Source organism: Etheostoma spectabile, chromosome 16 (genome assembly GCF_008692095.1).
Source record: "Etheostoma spectabile isolate EspeVRDwgs_2016 chromosome 16, UIUC_Espe_1.0, whole genome shotgun sequence".
Taxonomy (NCBI): domain Eukaryota; kingdom Metazoa; phylum Chordata; class Actinopteri; order Perciformes; family Percidae; genus Etheostoma; species Etheostoma spectabile.
The window spans coordinates 25,103,049-25,118,741 of record NC_045748.1 but is presented as its reverse complement, the minus strand read 5'-3'; the positions used below and the strand labels follow the sequence as shown (position 1 = coordinate 25,118,741).

Below are 15,693 nucleotides of genomic sequence, written 5' to 3'. Positions count from 1 at the left end.
TCAGTGGGCAAACGTACAAAATCAGCAGGGGTTCAAATACTTTTTTCCCCTCCCTGTAACTACGGTTCCAAGATATTTTTTTATCTTGATGCACCCATAACAGAAAATATCAATCTAACGAGCAGATTGCTGAGTTTTCTTGTTCATGGCAAGATGAGCTACCATTTTCAACTTTATTCTTTTGCTATCCAATGACTCCTTTGCAAAGGTTCTTTTTAATGGACCTTTTTGCAGGTTTGAATACTTTATTTTGACGTCCTACGCTTTTACAGATTGTGTTATGAGTGTAAAGTGAGTTGCGTGGATTGTTGATACGTTACACGTTAGAGTGTTACCAGTTAACACATTCACAGAAGTGGTGCTTTTAACAAAATTGGGGCTTTGGTTTGGTTTAGATCATCTTTAGTCGGAGGGGATTCTAATTATTGGCCATTGTTAACTATGGACCTTTGGCAGTGTCTACCGGCCTGCTACAGCTCCAGGAACTATAAAAAGCCAATTGTAAATGACAGTGATGTGGCTCAACCACAATGTCCCCAGGACAAACGTCCTTTTTATATCACTTCTGACAGTCCTCTCCCACCCGTAGCCATGTAAGGCCTCTTAGTCACAAATAGCCCCGGGACGGTCCTGATCCTACAGTCACAACTCACTAACCAACAGCCTTGACTGTCTTTCTGAGAAGAGCAACAATTCAAAGAAGGTGGTGGTGGTGGGGGGTGGGGAATCTTTAGAGAGACACAGAAATAGACATGCCAGTATTTAATGCTCCTCCACAGGGAGAAGTGATTGAGCAGGCATTGTAATAGCTCCAAGCATGGGGTCGCCCGGGGAACAAAAGCTATGTGCACCGACAGTTGCAACTGTTGCCATCTGATCTGGTAAAAGACACAGTGGAGCCGCGCAGGACACACTTCTGCTCATCTGTTCAGACTGAACTGGATGGTGATGCCCATAGAGCTGCAACCCTTCCAAAAGTTACTGCACAATGAATTGTCTCAGAAATAATTGTGATTAACTTTATAGTTGTGTCTTTCAGTCAAATTTAGACTTTTTTTTAACTTCTTCAACCAAAGTTTATTGATTAATGAATTCCAGGATACATCTTTTGTTATATATCGCTGTCATGTGACTGTCAGTAAAAAATCTTTTTCCTTTTCTATTCAACTTAATGTTCAATGATTTCCTTCCTTTTGTTTTAAATACAACAAACCGTTTGTTGTAAGTTAGCAGAATAATGGAAGCAGCAGAAGTGCAGAACTGAGGACAGTTCAACAACGTTACTGCCTATCGCATGTTTTACTCATATGGTGCAGCCCTAATGGAAATATTGCTTTATGTAAATGACTTGGCTTTCCGATTGTTTGTCTGGTCACATAGGTTATTTTATGAGCGAGAGGGATAACAGAGACCGAGGTATATGTGTATACACCGTGTGTATAAATAGACTGTATAAGTATATAAATAAGGGAGACAGTATTGCCCTGCTTGACAGCTAACTGAATAAAGTATAATAAGTTTAACATTGTTAAAAAACAATTTAAAGTAAGAGTGATCTGGGGAGACATGACTGAGTTTTTCTCAAATCCTGCATGTTTCCGACCTGGACAAATACATTCTCACAAAGGTTTGAATGACCCCAGGGTTTCTCTCTCACCACCCACGGCACAAACTTCATATTATATGAAGAATGAGATATGTCAAATTCAATAACGTCAGTGCAACACTAAACATAAAATATTGATCCTTTCATATGACTTTCATACACCTGAGGAGGTACCACTTGCTCCAATGAAAGCCACTGATGATCTAATATCTGACTGTGGATCAATTCTTCTTGATCTAAGTGTTGCCATGTTCACCCTTGATCATGGCCTTTTGACTCCTCTTTTTACTTCTGATACAGTGGACTGCAAGGCTACACATTGTTCATATTTTCAATATATGTGCTTTGACTGGGTCCTAACATGTGATTTTCCAATTATTTAGAAAAGCCAACATTCCAACACACATATAGTGGATGTGTTTGTCTTTATCTACTGCTCCCCAGAGTCCTTATGTTTTCATTGCCTCACAGTTTTCCTAGGATTAGGGCGGCACCTTAATCATGGTTGCAGCTGTCATAGTTCCATTATCTTTATCATGACTATAATTGCCACTGTTAATCACACCCCCAACAGGCACCTGCAGATGCCACCCATCAAGAACCTGGGTCTGTCCCAGCTTTTACCCTTAAAGGCAGTTCTTCCTGCCACTGTTGCCCTAAAAGCTTGGGGGAATTATTGGAAATTTAGGGTCTTTTAAATTATAGTTTGGTCTAGACCCACTCTGTGTCTTGAGATAACTCTCGTTATGCTTTAATACTATAAATAAAAAGGAATTGAATGGAATTGTTTAAAAGACGGTATCTCAGTTTATTCTGCTCTCAGCGTGAAATCTCCTTCCCACCATCACTTTGTTCCCAATTAGACCCATCTGGATCCTTAATAACAATGATGATATATTCGCCAATATTTCTTTGTAGACATTACGCAAAACAAACATTTTTGACAAGGTTCCCTTGCATATCACAATGCAAGGGAACCTTGTCAAAAATGTTTGTTACCATGGTGGCCAAGGCATCCCAGCCTTGGCCACCATGGTAGGTGCTAGGGACGTTGTTATGTGTCCCGTCATTTTTATATTATCCACTAACTAATGAAGTAATAACATGCCCTTAACATTGCTCTACAGCGGTCAAACTATGTAATGGAGACCCTGTTTCTGATAATCTGAAAACCATCTTGGGCATTTCTGTACTGCAACTTCTTAGACCGCCTGAATATTGGCGGACACAGAGGGGTGAAGTCCCTAACCCTAACCATTATCATCAATAAATATGTATGGTAGGGAATGGGAATTCTTTGATGATGTTAATCAATTTAAAAGATAATTTTGCCAAGTCTCAGTTTGTCATAGGCTTGCCATTAGTCTGGATCAGCGACAGAACATTTCCAGGATCAAATCCTTTATCCAGCGTCTTTTAATCAGCCGGAAAGCGAAAGAACAAACAAGACGCCCGCTGCTTGTGTGAGTAACTTAACATCCTGATATGAAAACACACCGTAGCTTTAAGGGCTGGGTACCCAAGTCAAAACTTTTTGGGCACCGACAGAGTTGCCTCTGGAGTATTGAGTATCGAAAAATGCCTTGTCTTTCAATACCCAATATCAATTACTAAGGTGTAAATCTCATGAGCGTCAGTGAGCCAATCAGCATACAGCAGGTTTCTACCAAGATCTAATAATGTCTGTGATTTGCTGTCTAATGTTATACATCATAGAGACAAAGTAACGGTGTTGGTATTAGTACCGGTATCAACATTTTAAAAATACAGCCGGTCCTTGTAAGTTCAGAGAGACGTCAACCATGCGACTTTGGGGTGAGTAGTCTTTGTAAAAACGTAGTTTCACAGACTGATACCTTCAACAGATATATGAAAAAATGACTTTTTTCACTTGCAAAGTTAACTTTTAAATCGACGAACATCATATGTGTAATTCATGGCCCAATTCGAACAGAACTATTCACTACCGGACAGATTTTTTCCAAAATGAGTTCTCACAGTGGTCTAACGGAAGGGGAGGGACTTCTCCTGATAATCTCTGTAAAACGCTAATATCAGCCGGAGCTACAATGTGGAGCTAGGAACATCGCAGAGTGGTCCCACTGTAGCATCGACTGGCTACCTGCGCTTTTTAGGGAAGAGTTAAAGGTTCTGTTAATCACCTTTGAAGAAGACTTCCAGCAGGCCTATAGATCTCAACAGTGGGGTTCTGTCCCATAAGGATTTTGGTTATCATCCATAATGTCTAAACCAGGGGTCTTCAACGTTTTCCAGGCCAAGGACCCCCAAACTGATGGCGAGATGGAGCGGGGACCCCCTAATTATATATATTGTATAAAATTGTGTTATATCAAACTAGTCCTATAGTGCCATGTGTAAATGTACCTTGTTATTGTGCATTCAATACTAAGATACTCAAATAATACACAGGTTCATATATTCATGTTTTTATTTTAAACATGTGCGAGGCACAGTGAGGAGAAAAACCTTCGCGACCCCCATACAGTACCTCCGCGGACCCCCTAGGGGTCGCGGACCCCCTGTTGAAGACCCCTGGTCTAAACCATCCGAGGTGGACTGACCACAAGCTGACGGTTCTGCTCCTGTAGAAGCTAGAGATCAGTCTAAATCAACCTGATTTAAAATACAAACAAAAAAAACTCGCTGTTACCATGGAAACACCTAACACACCACGAAACCCTGAATGGCTAGACCGAGTAGTTTCTTGAGTTTCTTTAAATAACAACAGCAACTAACTGCAAGCTAACGGTAAATGCTAAAAAAAACAAAAAACAGTATCTAACGTTTGTTACATTAGCTACTTTTAGCCAAATAGTATATACAAATATATATATTTGAATGTTCTGTTGCTTATGAATTCAAAATCATAAGAATGTCACCTTTTGTCTTTCAGTTCTCCCCACCCCCCAATTTGATAAGATTTGGTCCCAGCAGGGTCCCCAGCTGAGAGGATTTTTGCCTATATATACTGTACATATATATATATGTTTTATTACATGACCAAAATAGCCGTCCATTCTGTTATTATGTCACTTATGGATGGGATTATGGTGAAAATAATACTTAATTAGAAATGCTGAGGTCTTTTCACGCCACTTTCTACTTCTACTCCGCTACATTTCAGAGAGAAATACTCTACTTTTTATTCCTCTACATTCATCTGACAGCTTTAGTTCCTAGTTCCTTTAGTTCTTAGTTCCTTTAGTTCCTAGTTCCTTTAGGTCCTAGTTCCTTTAGTTCCTAGTTCCTTTAGTTCCTAGTTCCTTTAGTTCCTAGTTACTTCAGTTACTCCACTGCATTCATCTGACAGCTTTAGTTCCTAGTTCCTTTAGTTCCTAGTTCCTTTAGTTCCTAGTTCCTTTCCACATTAAGATTCCTGCCCACTAACCACATGTAGTTTCTATAATCTGATGTCTTATTATAAAGTAACCTAGCAACAATATAAGGGCTCCAGGTCCAGCTGAGATGATGAGACCATGAAACACACAGCTGCTTGGATCCTTCACATTTTTTCTGCAATGGGAGGAGATTTTTTTTTTAAAACTTTTATTACTTCAACTACATTTTCCTGATGATACTTACAGATTGTTACTGTAACAGTATTTTTAGTGTGGTATTAGTATTTTTACTTCAGTAGAGGATACTTCTTCCACCGCTGGATGTGGCTTGGAGTGTGTCATGCCATTAGCTACCTTTGCTGATGTTCAGTGTTGTAGGCTACATTGTTACAAAGTACAAATACTTCTGCATGTAGGCTACTATAGTAGAATTCTGTACTTTACTTCGTTATTCATATTTCTGGAAACTTTTCACTTTTACTCCACTACATATCCTTAACAACATGTCTACTTTTACTTCCCTTAAGACTCTGAATACCTGTCCACTGTCCATTAACACACATATCCTTAATTTCACGAGATTTAGCATCAAAGGAAAATATGAAACATCTAGAACTTCTGAGAAGGCGCCTGTGCCAAGGCACTACAGTCGACCTTTACTGTGTGTGTGTGTGTGTGTGTGTGTGTGTGTGTCGTTCTCTACCTGTTTGCATTTGTCCTCCGCTCCCTTCTTGTCCCCCTCCGCCTGCTCTGCCCGGTCTATCGCGTTCTCCTTATCCAGCTTCAGCATCTGCATCTTCTTCTTGATGGCCTCCATGTTTCCTCAGGTTGGGTTGGTTCTCAGCAGAGGGACAAATGTGCTCGGTTAGTCCGGACAGAGACAGAGACAGAGACAGAGGTCTGTGACAGGGACGCAGGTGGACAGGAGCGCTCGTGCTGAGTGGCGCGGGGAGAGCTCGAGGATGAACTAGCAGTAGCGCGAGCCCAACACGTCCCCCAGTGAGGATCCGCACGAGGACGATGCCCATATTTAGGCAGCGAGAGTTCAGTCTGTGTGTGTGTGTGTGTGTGTGTGTGTGCGTGTGTGTGTGTGCGTGCGTGTGTGTGCGTGCGTGTGTTTGTGTGACGTGTGTTTTCAGCACGTGTGATTTAGCGCCTTGCTTTACATTAGCAGTATTGTTTAAAGTAGCTAGGCTACTTGAAAGCAATAGCGTACTTGAGTAAAACTAGCCAAGAAGTAGACTTTTCCAGACCAGAAAAGGACTTTGATAGAAGTTAGTCACCTTTCACAATATTCTTGAGTAAAAATATTAAATTAGGATTTGATATTTACTAAATTTAAAGTAGGCTATCAGTCAAGTCATTTCATATTGAATGTGCTAAACTATAAAGACGTCCAAAACGCAGGTCTTTTCCATTCATTTACGTTTAGTTCCATCTGTGTTTACTCGTATGGTCTTCGGCTTCAACAGGTCCATGGCCTCCTTATCCTGCTTTGATCTAGTGATCAATTTCTCATTTCTAAAAGGGAAAGACATCAACCTGCCACAGTTTCTCTACATGGAGTTTCAGCTCAGAGTAGCAGTTAGCTCGTGATGTGAAGAGGCCGTGAGCAAAGTCAGATAACTCACCAAGGGAAGTAGGTCCTTGTAGAGCCCATCCAAGCCCTGTCCTCACTGCAGCTGGTGGTCCCTTCGGACCATATTGGTCTCTCTCTATAGGCGTGATGAGGAATGGATTGTCTGATCCTATCAAGGTGTGTGGCTGAACTTTAGAAAATGAGCTCAGTGGGAGACCGTGTAGATGTGGATAGGTTTTTTGAGTTTATCAGTAGGTTAACTCTGCTCAGCAAACGTGATCTTGTCAGAGTTGAAAGCACCGTCAGATCTTCTCTCAGGAAATGAGGCAGCAGATACTTTGAGGTTTACAGTTCTTCCTTCTAATGTTTCTGTCTGATGTCTCACTGTGCGCAGCTCAAGGTTTTCTGTTCCTCCCTCCAAGCCGAGGTACTTAGCAGCACCTGGTAGCAGCATTGGACGTTCTAATCCATCATCTAAAATGATATAGGTATCAAACGTGTTATTTCTGTTGCAAAGCCTAACTTTAACTACTTTAAGTAGTACTTTAGGTGACATACTCTGTGGACACATACACTCTAGCTGTGCTTTTGTTTCCATTAACATCATGTAATATGCCTAGGTGCTTGGGGAAGGTTTTCCCAGAGTGCAATCTGCTGTTTTTTGAGTTCCACTACATTTCCGACATCTGTTGTGTTCCTTCAACCATTTTACCACTTCATCTGTACTCAAGTCTTTGAAGCTTTCACAGTGAGTCGGGTAGTGAGAGGTCGACTGATAGTTACACATGGGTACCTCATTTGGGATTGTGGCTGATCCAGTGTGTACATATGGGGACTTCCGATCAGCCTTGTGGAGAATGGTAGCCTAAGGAGAACTGAATCTTTGGTTTGTATCCTTCCTTTGTGCTTGGGGGGGGGGCACTGAACCAAAGGTTGTTGGGCTGTGCTACGACAGCTTGACATTCCACCTCACCCTCGAGCCATGCAGAGAAGTCCACCAAGTCGTAGTGAGCATTAAGAGAGGCTAAGGGGGCGTGTCTGGCAAAGTTAGAAACTAGCTCTGCTGGAAGTTTACTCAATAACTGCTGAACATGTGAAGCACAGGTGCGTTCAGCAGCACCTTCTCCTGATCTGAGGGATTGGAACATGCCTACTAATGACCTCACTCAAACTGCAAAGTTTTGAAAACCCTATGCATCCCCACGAGCCAGTTTAGGGAGATTTAATATGGTCTGGATCTCTCTTAGCGTCAATTGATGAGGTTGGCCATATTGTTGCTCCAAGGCCGCCAGTGCCATGGACAAAAATTGTGGATTATGGGCATATGAAAGGGCAAGATGGTGCACAGAGGGAAGGTGTTGATGGTCCATTGGATATGGAATTTGTACAATTCATCTTGTAGAAGGTTTGTAAAAGACATCTTTAACATGATAAACTCTTGAGGGTCATTTTGAATTAAATAGGGGAATGAGGGTCCCTCTACTCTTGACGGGTACCTTAAAGCCTGCTGCACAGGAGACACAGATGCTGAAAAGATTGGGCCAGGGGGAATTCCAGTAATCTGTGGGGCATATGATACTGGAGGTGGCAGGGTCGTAAGGTATTGTGGTTGAGACTGCTCTACAGGTTGCTGAGTTAAATGCTGAAACTGGTATTAATCTACATATCTTGGATGGTAAGCAGATGGCTGTGAACTGGTTGATGTAACATGAATTCTAGGGAGAGGAAAAGGTGACTGACTGAGAGGGCCGTTGCCTACTGGAGCTGGGCCAACCCCCAGTGATGGTACTGGGATGTATATTTGATGGGATGAGTCATGGGCAGAAGAGGTTGGTGGCCCATGACCTGGTGTCATTTGAATAGGACTCTGAGGTATTTGTGGAGATAAAGGAGGCTGACTTGCAGGCATGTGCACGTGAGCTGATGAGGTTAAAGGTAACAGACCGGAGTGTTATTGGAGTTAAAGCCCTGGACCATGTCTTGAATAACAGGCTGAAGCAGGTCTGGTGTGCTTACATTCTACAACAAAAGAGGGCTTAGGGACATGAGGTAATATAGTTTGGGCTGAGTGGGAAACCTTTCCAGGATTTAAAGCAGGTAGTGCATCAGACAGGTTAGGCTCAGACTGGGCTCTGTTGTTCGTACTGTTGAACTTTTCTAATAATGCTTTTACCATAGCTCTTAATTATGATGCCTCCTGTCTTAATAAAACTGTCTCTGAAGTTGAATAAACGGGTTCTTAACACTGTGTCAAAGGTCTGGGGGGCCTGCTGTAGAACTCGGTTTGGTATTCTTGTAGATATGTTGGAGGCACGATCTTCCTGGGTAGCCTCCATGTTGTCCCTCTTCTCCAACTGAAACAGCTTGTGAGTCCATACTCCAACATAGATGTTCTTCCAGCTCGAAAGACCAGTGTCCCCTGGCAGAGGCCTTTGCCCACCCATCCTGTTCAGTTGAACGTTGACATATGTTTAAGCCACATTACATGAGAGGGATTCATTTCAAGGTCTGAAAGGAGAATCACTGAAGAGTAGGACTCCTCAAGTTTAACACTGTGATTATACAACGGTTACTTTTTGTCTTTCAAAACTTCTGTCATGCTCAAAGACATGGTTCCCCAACTTTTTCACACGCTAAACTGACCCAAACTAGACCACATGCCCCCCCAATTTGATAAGATTTGGTCCCAGCCGAGTCCCCAGCTGAGAGGATTTTTGCTTTTATAGGTTTTATTATTGGAAATGTATGAAACCCATGACCAAAATAGCCATCCGTTCTGTTATTATGTTACTTATGGATGGGATTAGGATGAAAATAGTTACTAGTTTCTTTAGTTACTCCACTACATTCATTGGACAGCTTTAGTTACTTGTTCCTTTAGTTCCTTGGTGCACACAAGACAGCACAGTAGAACAAGGGGTATTCTCAGATGTCCAGACCATACTCCACAGCGCTGTCGAGTATGGTCTGGCTTCACCACAGGTGCATTCTGGGATAGGAAAAACTCTGTGGGTTGTTTGCATTTCTTTTAACCAATCAAAATCGTCTTGGCCTAACTCAGGAATCAGCGGCGCGATGGTGAATCTGCTAAATAGTCTCTGGAAGGAACTTGTTTTGGTGGAGAAAAGAATTTGCAGCACAAAAAGCTGCATCCAAGATGAAATGAAGTTAACTGTTGACACAACAGTTTAATCAGCTGATACATGGTTAACCCTCATTAACTCTTACCCTTCTGTGTGAATCTTTCCAATCCTTCCCTGAGAGAACCGAGCAGCTCTGCCCTGTTGCACCATCCAAACCTTTAAAACTTGACATTGTCAGCGTGCTGCTCGCTAGCTCAAAGTCCCGAACCAAGATGGGAGAGAAGAGGGAATGTTAAGAAATGCATGTCGACAGTTTCCCTTGAAAACTTCCTTTATTGAATATAAATCTCTGTTACAGTGCCCATCAGGGGCTGCTGCTGTAATTTAAGTCAAAATATGAGCCAAAGAGAAAAAAAAAACGCTTTGTATGACTACAGTCACTTTTAGATTATGCTGTTCTAGCTGTGCCATGGAAATAAAGACACTAGGGGTGGATTTAAATAATGTTCTGATAAATTATTGTAATGCGTTATGAATGAAGTGCATCTAGAGGGTACATGGTAGGTATCAGTTTATAATACTTTTACAAAATTCTACGAAGGCACTTGATAACTGACACACTGGGATCAAAGAGCGAGCTCGCCCTGGGCCCTCGGTACGGATAAAAACACTGAACGTTATGTATTTAATATCTAGCCAATCCCCTCAGACTAGCATCATGGCTTTGTACGGTGACAGGAATTGTCATGAATATATAAAGCACTGCGTCAGGCATTAATATTGGCACAGATAACATATTCCTAAACACGGAGCACCCACATACAGTCAATAGGATGTCAAACGTCTTGAAGTTAAATATATGGCTTCATAGTCTTTACACACAACAAAACCTTTACTAAAAATAGCAACGTTTTTTTAATACATTTCATAGCTCAATCTTTAGAAAAATAATGTTTCTCCCCCCCACTCTGATTTGTTCCATTGCAAAGTTAATTTGTCCAAATCTAAACTTTAAAACCGCATTTTGATTTCATTGTCCGTATTTCAGATTGAAACAGTACGACACGTAACACACTAGATATCATCCGTCGGACATCGCGCCTCTAAACGTGCGCACACACACAAAAAAACATCTGCATAGAAAAGTTGCATAGATTATGCACCATTTGCATAGAAGCCTAAATCGAGCAGAACTTATCGGCAGGATTTGGTTGATTGACCGAGCCACACAGCATGTACACAACACAGACACGCTGTCCAGATAAGGACCAAGAAAGAGACACATATATTGAAAAGTATAGGACCGTATATAATCAAAAGCACAGATACCTTACTAAGGACTTAGGGTATATATATATTTCTGTATTATCATAATTCATACTCATTGGCATCATTTCATTTGGACTTTGGACATTAAATACAGAAACAGATTGATAATAACTCTCCTGATCATCACTGTGGAATTGGAGTCAATCTGCCTAATGTTATGTTTCTGCTGAAGCATGAAGCCTCCTCTCCCTACATGGAGCTGGGGGAAGGTCCTGAGCATTCCACGGATCACTGTTGCATTATGAATGTGTGTGTGTGTGTTCACGCAGACACACACACTCTCTCACTGCTCCTGGCCATCCTCCCGCAGCTCCGAGGGCAGGAACTTGTACTGCTGCTGTCGGATGGTGGCCAGCTTCTTCCTGGCCTCGTCCAGCTCCCTTTCTTTCCGCAGCATCTCCTCCTGAGCAGCGATGATCTGCAGAAGAACACAGTCCGTCAGCTCCCAACCGTAAACACAAAAGGCAGAGATGGCCCTCCCTCATTACCCCCACTGAGGGGCCCTTGAGCAAGGCCCTTAACCTCCAGCCGCTCCAGTGGAGCTGCTCAGTGGCAGCAGCTTCCTGGTGTGAATGTGATCAGAGTGTTCATGTAAAAGAGAGGCTGCCTCTCAGTGAACCTCCCCTGGATAAATAAAGGTTAAAAAAAAACCTTTATTATTTATGTGTGTGTGTGTGTGTGTGTGTGTGTGTGTGTGTGTGTGTGGGGGCTCTCTGACTCACTTGAGCGATCCCTCCAACCATCTTACTCTTGACCACCACAGCCTGGTCATCCTGGGCATCAAACGCCGCCTTCTGTGCTGCTTTCACCAGGTTATCAGAGGCTCTCTTCACAGCATTTCCAGCAGCCTGCAGAAACACACAGGAATTGTTTTTGTGATAAACAATTTGTATCTCTTTTTTTTTTTAACAACATACAACTCGCAACATGAGACCCCACCCCCTCCTTTTACACCACACACTTAGACAAAAATGAAGAAAAGATGACACAGTAAATACAATATTCAAGACCATTTAACAAATAAGTACCAAATTAGACATTAAACCATAAACCAAATAAACATATGTATAAGTGACAACACCATAAGCCCACAATACACGTCTCTCCCCAGCACAACGCTTCTTAGGAGCCTCCAGAAAGCTCAGGTACTTTCACCATTTTTTTAGTGTCGACAGATCATGTCGCTCAGATTAATATTCTAAGTGTCTGACAACATTATGGAAAGGATTTCTGCGGAGGTCGACCTTTCTGGTAAAGAGTAAGATCCTATTTGTTTAACATGAAACAGCCCGAAATCACCATCACCAAACACACAAGTGGAGATATGCTGGTTTGATACATACTAAAAGTAGTGATTATTTACATGGAGTCTGGTGGAGATATGCTGCGCTTTACACGCTAAAAGTAGTGATTATTTACAGGGAGTCTGGTGGAGAAATTCTGGGTCTATACACGCTAACAGTAGTGATTATTTACATGGAGTCTGGTGGAGATATGCTGCTCTATACACGCTAAAAGTAGTGATTATTTTTATGGAGTCTGGTGGAGATATGCTGCTCTATACACGCTAAAAGTAGTGATTATTTACATGGAGTCTGGTGGAGAGATGCTGCTCTATACACACTAAAAGTAGTGATTATTTACATGGAGTCTGGTGGAGATATGCTGCTCTATACACGCTAAAAGTAGTGATTATTTACATGGAGTCTGGTGAGTTTGGCAATGTGATTTTTGGGCTGTTTCATGTTAAACAAAAAGGATCTTACTCCTAAACAAAAAGGTTTACAGTATATTTATGGGGATCCTTTCCATAATGTTGACAGACACTTAAAATAACAATCTGAGCCTGTCAGTGGGGAAAAAAAAGCACTTTTAGCGGATGCTAACTTACAGACGCATTTGCAGTTTTACATTGCAAACAGACTCATGAGACTTGAAACAGAAGACAAATTAACTGGGCTTTTGTGAACAGCAACTCCAGGAAAGGGAATGGTAACTTCCACCAGTGCTCAGAGAGAAAACCATAACAGGTTTTTTCCCCCGCTCGTGCCTGAGAATAACTGTAAAAGGCAACGAGGAGCAGCCTGCTGTGCTCCTCTCAAAGCCAAACATTTGTCTCATTGGGCAGCTCGGCTACAAACAAAGAGGAGTTCTCTCCTTTTGCGGTTTCACAGACTGAAAGAAGACACGGAGCGGAACTAGAGGATGGTCCTTCTCGGCTGGTTTATCTTTGGCTGGAATGTTACTGTTATTTTGGCCCTGACATCCAACTGAACACTGTGATCTCCCTTCATCAGCTGTACTGTACACAAATGCCACACACTAAACTGGGACTGGCACAGCGTTTGGCCCAGGAGGGGGCTGATGGTCTAAAAATGCACATCAGATCCATTGTTAAAAGAGCAACTCGACACACTGTTTAACTGGAATATGCTCGTTAACACAATTACAAATATGGGTCTTTAATTTGGGAAATCATACAATAAAAATGCTTGATTTTGTGTCTGTAAGGTTGTCCTTAAATTGATTGTCATTGTAAGGATTCTATTCCTGCATGACAAAATTAAAAAGCAAACTGCTTTACTGCTTTGGTTTTCTACCTGATGGGTTGTAACGCAGAACTATCCGAGAAGCCGTCATTGGAAACGGTTTGAAAAATGTTTGGCTGGCAGGTGATTGGATGAACCATCCGTCTATCAATTTCTTGCTAAAACCAGTCGAGAGAAGAGTGAAAACATATTTTCCATCGAGAAAAGCCTTCCGTGCCGATCCTTGCTCTTCTTTTAATGAAGAAATAGTCTTCAGTTTGGACAGAAGGGATGCTGGTGCAGCCCCTACGCTGACCTCTTTAGGAACCGCCATTGTTCCGCCTCTCTGTGTCGCCACGCACCCCTAAACCCTGACCCTACAGCAGCCGTCAGTAGCTCTCCACAGGGCGCTGGCGGTCCGAGTCACGGAGGCTCGGACACAAACCCGGATTTTCGTGTGATCTTATGATATCGGGTTATAGATACTGCAGGGGGCGCCATGATACTGGAAAGTCTTTTTTTTTTCCGAAAATGAAAATGTCTTTACATGAATCCAACATATTATTAGCAAATATAAATCAGCCTGTAGGAAAAAAAACCACATTGATGATAGGCTTATTGGCCTATAGGTACTGTAGCCAAGAATTCATTGTGCTTTCAGTTGCTGCCCTCCATGTTATTGTAGGCCCAGTTTAATATGCAACTTCATTTTATACAATATACTGTATGTGGTAGGGGGTCCTTGCTCCGTCTCTCTCAGTTAAGCGTCCCTGGCTTAAAAAATGTTGAAGAGCTCTGGGTTATGCTTCAACTGTGTGTGTTACAACTAAAGACAATAATCCGTATCTGTCATTGGAAGCGCTTTCTACCAAAAGTATGATCCCAATTCCAATAGTAACAGTACTGTAAATACATATTCCCCATGCTGAGCTATTCCTTAAATTGTCATTTAGTCAACGTGACAACAAGGCTAGCCATGTGGATTACCATCTTGGAATCTTTTGGAATAACATGCTAACAACCAACGGTGCATGATTTTAGGTACAATATAGGGCTGAGTCCGTGCATGAGCCGGTTCTTTCCCTCGACCACGTGCTGCCCTAGGACCAGTCCCAACAGATATTCACACATTCAACAGAGACTGTACGTTACTCAGCACTCAATTACAACCTTAAAGTGCACCACGGCCACGGGCAAAGAGCGAGGAGAGCAAATGCTGCTGGTGTAATCATAGAGCAGGGTTAATGTTTCCAGTTCTGGTGCCATGGGCGGACGGGTGGATTGTTTCCAGAGCTGTAGAGCTGGAAGTGTACGGGAATTACTGGGGTGGCAGCTGCAGGCCCAGAAGAGGAGGAGATAAGCCACTGCTGATTGGATCAGAGAATATGAGAAGGCCCGGGCAGGCTGATGTGCTCACAGCGAGCATACACACAGCCTTAAATATAGTATTTTTGGGTGGATGAGGTGACAGGAGACACTTGTAGTTTGCGTTATGTCTTGGGAATGACTGCATCAGTTACATGTAAAGGTCAAGCCCTCTGTGCTACTTTATCATCGGTGAATCAGTGCTTTCAGTCAAGGAGGAAATGAGGCACTCCACCTATTTTACATGTGTAATTCATCAAAGTAATCGAGAAAAAAGATTATTTTGCACATTACGTTTTGCAAGTGAACTCTTACTTTGTCTTGTGTTCTGGATAAAAACAACACAATGTTTGAAGAGGAAAGTCTGAAGGGACAGTTCAAGGTGTTTTCACTGTTAATGTGTTTAACTGTTGCACTCTTTTCTCACTTTCCAGAAGTTTGAATTGCATTTTGTTGCGTTTAAAGATGCTGATGTCATCAGGGTAGGGATGTCAAAAGAAATATAGGAGGAGAACAAAAATAAAAAAACCAAAGTAAACAAAGCAAGAGCAAAAAGAGTTGCCTGGATTTGCTTTTTTAACAGTAGTAGGTCATATAATGAAGAAGCTCTTGTTGTTAGATTAATCGGAAAATGAATCGTTAGATTTATCAACTAATTGAAAAAAATACCGCTATATTAATAGTTAAAAAAAAAAAATGGTATGGTACTGCTCTAGAAATATAACCTACTTGAGAAAATAAGTAAAAGACTTTCCTTTTGTAGTGTGTGGTTAGAACGGCATGCAGACCTCAGTATGTCTGACATCCGGGCTACGGTCCACGAAGTGTCTCTTTAAAAACAGTG

At 42.0% G+C, this 15,693-nt stretch overlaps 2 protein-coding genes across 6 annotated transcripts in view; both read right to left on the bottom strand.

The window, feature by feature from the left end:
* The window catches only part of tpm2 (tropomyosin 2 (beta)), a 33,916-nt gene extending 27,972 nt beyond the window's left edge, over positions 1–5,944 (bottom strand). For 2 of the 4 annotated variants that reach the window (XM_032540229.1, XM_032540228.1), the window contains exon 1: positions 5,669–5,942. In XM_032540229.1, coding sequence (XP_032396120.1) covers positions 5,669–5,782 — 114 coding nt within the window. In that variant the 5' untranslated portion in view covers positions 5,783–5,942. Of the gene's footprint in view, positions 1–5,668 lie in introns of all 4 variants that reach the window. The other 2 variants (XM_032540231.1, XM_032540230.1) reach the window with 2 other exon arrangements.
* Positions 5,945–9,942: 3,998 nt separating this feature from the next.
* The window catches only part of tln1 (talin 1), a 113,507-nt gene continuing 107,756 nt past the window's right edge, over positions 9,943–15,693 (bottom strand). For both annotated transcript variants that reach the window (XM_032540168.1, XM_032540169.1), the window contains 2 exons: positions 11,679–11,804; positions 9,943–11,374 (listed from right to left, as the gene is read on the bottom strand). In XM_032540168.1, the coding sequence (XP_032396059.1) occupies positions 11,240–11,374; positions 11,679–11,804 (261 nt within the window). In that variant the 3' untranslated portion in view covers positions 9,943–11,239. The remainder of the gene's footprint in view (positions 11,375–11,678; positions 11,805–15,693) is intronic.